Source organism: Glandiceps talaboti, chromosome 3 (assembly GCF_964340395.1).
Source record: "Glandiceps talaboti chromosome 3, keGlaTala1.1, whole genome shotgun sequence".
In the NCBI taxonomy this organism is placed as follows: domain Eukaryota; kingdom Metazoa; phylum Hemichordata; class Enteropneusta; family Spengelidae; genus Glandiceps; species Glandiceps talaboti.
This window is the reverse complement of record NC_135551.1, coordinates 21,685,984-21,693,502: the sequence shown is the minus strand read 5'-3', so window position 1 is coordinate 21,693,502 and position 7,519 is coordinate 21,685,984. Positions and strand designations below refer to the sequence as shown.

The 7,519-nt window shown below is 35.8% G+C and overlaps 1 protein-coding gene across 1 annotated transcript in view; it reads right to left on the bottom strand.

The window, feature by feature from the left end:
- Nucleotides 1-4,864, bottom strand: part of LOC144454021 (uncharacterized) — a 5,148-nt gene extending 284 nt beyond the window's left edge. The window contains exons 1-6 of the mRNA XM_078145426.1: nt 4,829-4,864; nt 3,283-3,350; nt 2,546-2,947; nt 1,601-2,002; nt 1,080-1,165; nt 1-722 (exon numbers count right to left, since the gene is read on the bottom strand). The exon at nt 1-722 is cut by the window's left edge and continues 284 nt beyond it. Coding sequence (XP_078001552.1) covers nt 1,086-1,165; nt 1,601-2,002; nt 2,546-2,947; nt 3,283-3,350; nt 4,829-4,833 — 957 coding nt within the window. The 5' untranslated portion in view covers nt 4,834-4,864 and the 3' untranslated portion in view covers nt 1-722; nt 1,080-1,085. The remainder of the gene's footprint in view (nt 723-1,079; nt 1,166-1,600; nt 2,003-2,545; nt 2,948-3,282; nt 3,351-4,828) is intronic.
- Nucleotides 4,865-7,519: the final 2,655 nt, after the last annotated feature.

The following is a 7,519-nucleotide window of genomic DNA, read 5'->3' as shown; positions in this document are numbered from 1 at the left end:
GAAAAGGAATGAGAGGGAAAGGCAGTCAGATAAATAGACAAGGCAATAGTTTTTCTAACCTGTGCTGACCTCAGGTGAGATTCAATAGCATTCGTCAAATCCTTTATCTAAATAAAGGAAATGACGTACGCCAGTCGTCTATGCACCACCGTCTTTGAAACACACAGGTTGTCATGGTAACATGTTATAGATAAGCTAAGGTACACTGTAATACCTGATTATATAAATATCTGGTGTCAAGGACACTCAGAATCAATCTAGCTAAAATGTTGAATGCCTAAATATCCGGACGATGAAGGCAGAGTAAGAGTTAGTTTTTTTTAAATCTTCATTTTGAGTACAGTATTAGAAAGTCAGTATTATCAGGGTTGCGAAGTCCGAGGGTGATAACTAAAGTTTTAGTTCCACGAACAACAAATTGATATCCATACTCAGTAGCGAAAGTGTCCAATGTTGCAGGCAAGATTTGAAGTGGTAGGTTTCTCTCCTTACATCAGTAAATGTATGAATTGTTAGTACTAACTGGGAAATAAGTAAGACTATCGCGGAGTTGTATCTTTTTATGTAACTAGTCGAAAGTATGAGGGATGGGTACAATTAGCATCTCAACAAAGGTTAGTGAATTTGACCTAACAACAATAGTGGAGATTCCAAATCAATGATGATGTATTCTATGATGAACCAGAATAGAAAGGAGCTGTCCGGGTATGGCATCTGTATTCCTGTAAAGAAAATAAGGAACAAGTTAAAAATTAAAACTAAGTTGGATTCATGTTACATTACGTAACTTTCAAAAAAAATGTCGGTCATGATGTTGTATTTTATCAACAATATAAATACTGGCACTTATCAATTGCTGTAGTACACACACACACACACACACACACACACACACACACACACACACACACACACACACACACACACACACACACACACACGTACTGCTGTTTAATAGCCAGAGAGTATAAAGTATGAACTGTCAGTTTAATCGAAAAAGCAGTCTATAGATTTCTCATTTCTTATTTTTCCTTCAACAACCTGTAACTAGGTACACGTGATAAACTGTTTTCACACACCTTGTTTTACATCCTCCAAGACATGATAGCAGCAATGACCATTGTTAGAGCCATTAGAGTACTGGATGTATTGGCTGAACTACCAGCTGAAATTAGTGAAATAGATAGAGACTCAATTTATCAGTATATTAAAAAATCAAGAGGAAGACTATAACACAACATGAAATGTACAATACAGTAATGCTTGCAAATTCACAACTGTTGGATTCTATCTATTATAGAAAAGCTTTGAACCGACCAAATGTCAGATAATTTGAAAATACAAAATAATATTCATTATTCACAAATTTATATACCATAGTGACAATGTATTCTTGTTAATCACTCTCCTAGCAATGACTTATTCCTAGTTCGTGTGTTCTTCTGACAGTTTGTTTCTGTTGTTCATGTCAAAGTTACAAGTTTTCAAAGTTTCTTTTCGTAACTATTCGTCTAATAATAAATATACAGTACAACGACAAATCGGTAATAACCGAAAGCACGTTCCATAACCTTGAAAACAAAAGTCAAATAAAACGTACCTGCGCACGGGTTTGTGCCTGCTTTATCTGCACCTTTTCCAAAGTCAACACAAGCTACATTATTGGTGGCAACATCATCTGTTACGGTGACAGCAGCACAGAGTTTGGTGTAATCAGCACAGTTGGTACCGTCCAGTGTGATTTTGGCTGTTAAACCGGTATAACTACCACTAGCAGTGATAGCTCCACTACTAGCAGTAGGACCACCACTGACAGCAACTTCTGGAGTAGTTTTTTTCGAGCCATCAGCATTGCTGAAGTAGGTCTTCGCAGCCGTTGGATTGACGGATCCAGCTACAGTGTACTCTAGATCGAATGTAATGTCCGTCGCAGTATCTTTGGTAAAACCACCCGTTGCTGGATCTGGCGTTTTTAATGTCAGTTTGGTAGCACCAAAATCAACTGTAAAAAGGAAATAAATAAATCTTGGTTTGAAACACAGAAAATTTAAGACAATGATAGGTGGATTTAAAATACAAATTAATATATGAGTATCATGACTACACAACATTAAGCTGTTAATGCATGAATATCATAGGTGTGAATGAGAACTTTTACCTATTCTTGAACATTATCGCTGAACTGAACAAAATACAGGATTCCAGTGAGAGGAAATCATGCCGAGATATGAATGGTTAGATTATATAAACACAATAATTATGTCTAATCTTCACATGTTTTGTATAGTGTATGTTTTTGCATTGTTATAACTGTTACACACGTGGTGACTATTATGAGTTCATTCTTTTTTTGTATTCTTATATTATTAACAGTTGTCTAGTGTCGCGTAAACGTATTACCCGGTTGTAGTTGTTTGCTGTTATTCCTTATTTTAGTGCTGGATGTGTGTTACAGTACACATCACAAATATATCACTGATTGAAGTATGAATAGTATTTCTACAATGTAATTATGAACTAAATACGAAAGTCAAGGTAAACGTACCGTTACATGTCTTTGTGCCTGCTTTGTCAGCTCCTACTCCAAAGTCAATACAAATTACATTGTTATTTGCATCATCATCTGTTACGGTGACAGCAACACAGAGTTTGGTGTAATCGCCACAGTTAGTAGCATCCAGTGTGATTTTAGCTGTTAAACCGGTGTAACTACCACCGCTAGTGATAGCTCCACTACTTGTAGTAGGACCACCACTGACGACAACTTCTGGATTAGTCTTTTTCGAGCCATCAGCATTGCTGAAGTAGGCCTTCGCAGCCGTTGGGTCTGCGGTTGTATCTATAGTGTAAACTAGATCCAATGTAATGTCCGTTTCGACATCTTTGACAAAACCACCCGTTGCTGGAGCTGGGATTTTCAATGTCAGCGTGGTGGCAGCGAAGTCAGCTACAATAGAATGTTAGATACCTCTTTTAAACAGCAGGAAAAATTACAACTTATAATCGATACAAAATTCCCCTTTCCTTTAAAGTTGCCGTTAATTCGTGAACAAAAGATAGGAAATTGCAATTAAATGTGTTACAAATCAACGATGATGAAGAAGAGTATCCGTCTACCTGATTGTAAAGACCTAATCATGTTTTGACATTAAATACATTCGGGGTGCCATATTAACTTGGAATTACCATTCGGTAACACGCAAAAACTATGCATACAAAAAACCCTAAATACTATACCTCGCTGAATATATTGCAATTTGTATTGATTTAATGTCTACTTACTAGCAGCATTTACCATGGAAATGTTAAAGACAACAACAACCACGACCGGTAACAATAAACACAGGTTCCTATAACATAAGAAATAAGAAAAAAATGTCAGACGTAAATAAATAACCATGTTATCAAAAAAGCGATGGACTTGATATGTGACGTAACCATGGAAAATGAAATTATTGTAACCTTTATATCGTTATAATGAAAGGCATCTATCATGATACGAGGTGTTCATATCTCACTATTTTTTAAATTTGTATTTCTGAACGTAAAACCTTCGCACAAAAACCATGTCTAATAAGCTGTTAATCAGGCAATATGAATATTTCAAAATGTGTGTTTCCGATAACATGCCTTCAGAAAAAAAGGTAGGTTGAGAGGAACTTTGTTGTTGTTGTTGTTGTTGTTGTTGTTGTTGTTGTTGTTGATGATGCTGCTGCTGCTGCTGAATTACAAGAGAAATACAGCTTTGATAAAGCGTAAAGGATGTAAAAGAAGTCTGAAAAGTATATGACTGACTGAAAAAGACCAACATACCATGCAGCTTGTACGTCATTTAACTGAACCTCTACCTATAATCTTAACTGAAACTGGTTTCTTCGGAAATTACAATTTAATATTAAAGGATTATCTAAAAAAAAAAACCAAACCCCAAAAAAACAAACAAACAAACAAACAAACAAGAATATTTCCATGAGAATAGAAAATTACATCTTCCCTTAAATAACATTAATCTGAATGGAGAAAAAATGGGAGGAAAACTGGCCAAAGCACAAAAGAAAATCATCAAAAATAGAATGAAAAAAACCATATCGCCATGATTCCAAATATCAATTTGCAATCCGACAAGACATTTCAGTGAAGAAGTCCAAAAATAATAAAAACTTATACAAACAAAGAAACAAACTACCAAACAAACAAACAAACAAATATCACCAAAAAAGATAGAAATTAGAATGGCCATGATATACCACTTTGAGCAAAAACAGCACTGCACTATATTATTGCACAAAGCTAAACTTGACACTGAACGTGCTCTATACATAATAGTCTCTTATACCACAAATAATGACTGTCAATTTGGACAGAAAGGTGTACTGTGAAAAATAAAGAGGAATTTGAAGACGTGAACAACCTCAATAATTGGCGTTATATTTGAGTGAGTCAACCCGCGTTGCATGCGATACACTTGTCATGAGATTAAACTGGTCGCCGACTCGGAGGTAGCTTGAAAAGCAAACGTTGTTTAGCAGACGATAAGACAATAATTTGTTATTCTCTATTTCAACAGAATTTAATCCTAATTTAACAAATATAGAAAAATGCAAATAAAAGACAATAGCTTTCTACGAAACACAAGAAGAGATCTAAACAAATTTAGCGAAACAAGCAGTACATCGCGAAAAATATTAGAAATGCGCGCCAAAAAAGGTTAAAAAGTTAAACACTCGTATGCTCATAGATACAATCATGTAGCTCTAACAACACTCAAACATATCACACTAGAAAACAGTCAGACGTTCACAACCACTCAGAGTAAAAAAAAACTTACTTCATTTTGCGTCTCTTCCTCTGTCTTCGTCTACGACTAAGATGCAGATATCAAATCAACGAACTTCACGTGGCTTTATAGATTTCTGTGCGCATGCCCCTTGGAACTGTTTACGCTGATTGGTCCAAACAAGTTCCGTCATGTTTCTACAGATGGATAGTGATTGGACAATCATTGTCGTAACCATGGGCAATGTGTATGTTTACTCGAACAAATAAAAACATATTACTTGGTTGCTATGCTACGGCACGTATATCAACAGGTATGGTTCATATACATGATTGATTTGTTTTGATGTAACAAGTACATCGAATACCGTGAGAAAGTTATATCACCGAAACTAGACAACTCCTCACATTTTACCCTCCATGTGTGTCTCTAGGTCGGTATACCTGTCTGTCTAGATCTAGCTGTTGGAAAGTCTGTCTGTCTGTCTGTCTGTCTGTCTGTCTGTCTGTCTGTCTGTCTGTCTACCCGTCCGTCCACCCACTGGTCTGTCTTATCTCACTGACCAGTGAGTTGTCAGTAACAACTTAGGTAGAAAAACATTAAATGGAAAAAGTTGAGCAAATGATTGTTCGAAGTTTTAACAATTATACGGCATTGCGTTGCTGTTCGTTACAGTAACGAAAAAATAAACTTAGATGCCGTTGACTTGGAAATATTATGTCTTCAGTCAATTATGTTGAACTAGTAGCAATGACATTTCTTGAGTAGATTTCAACAAAAATCCATTTGATACCATGACTTACGCTGTACACTCGGTTTTAGTGTTGTATATATTGTATGTAGTTTTTGTGTACATGGCTGAACATTTGAAAATGAAAGCATGTATACGATATGGCGCTACCGTTGAAATGAAAGTTTAGTGCTCATTCGTCGCTGGGTGTGTTAACATTTCAGTAAATTATTAGCAGGTGTGCAGTTTATGAAACTGTTTTTTATTTTACTATTTTCTTCCCCTGTACAACTGTACAAATTGTTCAAAGTTTCTTTCATCACAATAACTGTTGACATATATTTTCCGCCGAAGCCTATACAATTTCAAAATGTTGTGATGGTCAAATTTGTTCATAACGATCCAATTTTCAATTGGCGCTATTAACATGGGTAATTTAGTTAAGCATCGGAGCTGGTGCATTTATCAAAGATTTGAAATTAAACTAAAGGTGCACTCCTATTCAAAGGAAAAATCATTTGGCAAGATCATCATTTGGAAAAATCATTTGGCAAGATATTTGTTTGTTGCTATTTTCTAGACACTGATTGCAAGGTCGATGTTTTAAAACAGGTAACTGGCATCGTTACTTGGTGAGTTTGTTGAAGTTGAAGTTGAACGGAGAGTCCAATCCCAACGAACATCGCTGCCGAATACGTGTTTGTCTGTCCGGTTAAGGAAGTGTCGTACGTACGAGAAAACTCCAGTAACTTGAAATTGACGACAATAAGTTAAGACGGTAAACTGAGGGTTTGCCGATCAAGACATGAAAACCAATGTCTGAAAGTAGTTTTTGCACATTGTAAAATAGAAACGATACATCAATATTTCGAGTATATGAGTGTATGCGACTTAGCGCCAGTGTATATAGGTAAAATGGGCCCATATATATATATATATATATATATATATATATATATATATATATATATATATATATATATATATATATATATATATATATATATATCAATTTGGTTGCGGATGGAAAGATTATAGTCAAAAGATCGAATTCGGCTAAAAATTCAAATTGCTTTAGCTTCGAGGGGTAGCAAACATAAACTTCCATCCCACGGGAATGACTAAAAACATTAAATGGAGCCATGCATTTTCATTTATCTATACTGTAACCGAAAGCTGGAATCGGAACGTCGAAGTACCGCGAGGAGCTCAGTGAGGTGGGAACCAAATGCGAATGTACTGTTGGCCATGAGGTGACATTCAGGACACCCCCTTTACGCGGCGTCAAGAGTTGGCTTAAAACTGTTCCATACCCTACAAATTCAAAATTGTGATAGAAAATCATATTTTGTGAGGTTTTGACTCATTCTTGAATCATGTTTGCAGTAAAGCACAATCTTTTTAGGACACCTGGTATATTAGAGAAATTCTAGTATATATACCGATAATATAATTAACCGATGAGTTAATACTTCTACGTACCAGCTATGTGCACTCCGACCAAAAACACGGTAAGATTCCTAGTGTTAGTCGGTGACAATAGGGTGCAACCAAGTTGTTGGTATCTTTCTGATGGAATACCCGAACAGATTTTAATCCCAGATGAGTTCGTCTTCATGAATCACTGTGGGATACAAATTATCTGTTCTTTGATGGTGTGTCAATATTTTTCGATTATTGTACGATTCAGATTTATACAAAGTTTTAAATATTACATTGTATCGCCTTTGTGGGAACGATCACGATTTATTTCACTTAATACCCCAGGCCTCCCTGTCCACGTACCTTGGAGCAAATGGACACTCCATGCAATAATCACAAATTTGTTGCTGAAGAAAAAAAAACACGTCAAAGAAGTATCCATGAAAAATGGCAACACCCAGTCCTGTACTTGAATACTTTTAACTCTGCTAACCAGAATACACGCAACAGAGCGTATGATATGCTGTATCACGTATCAATAAAATGTGTCTGTCTCTTTGTATACTGACTTTGTATTATACTGGAGATAA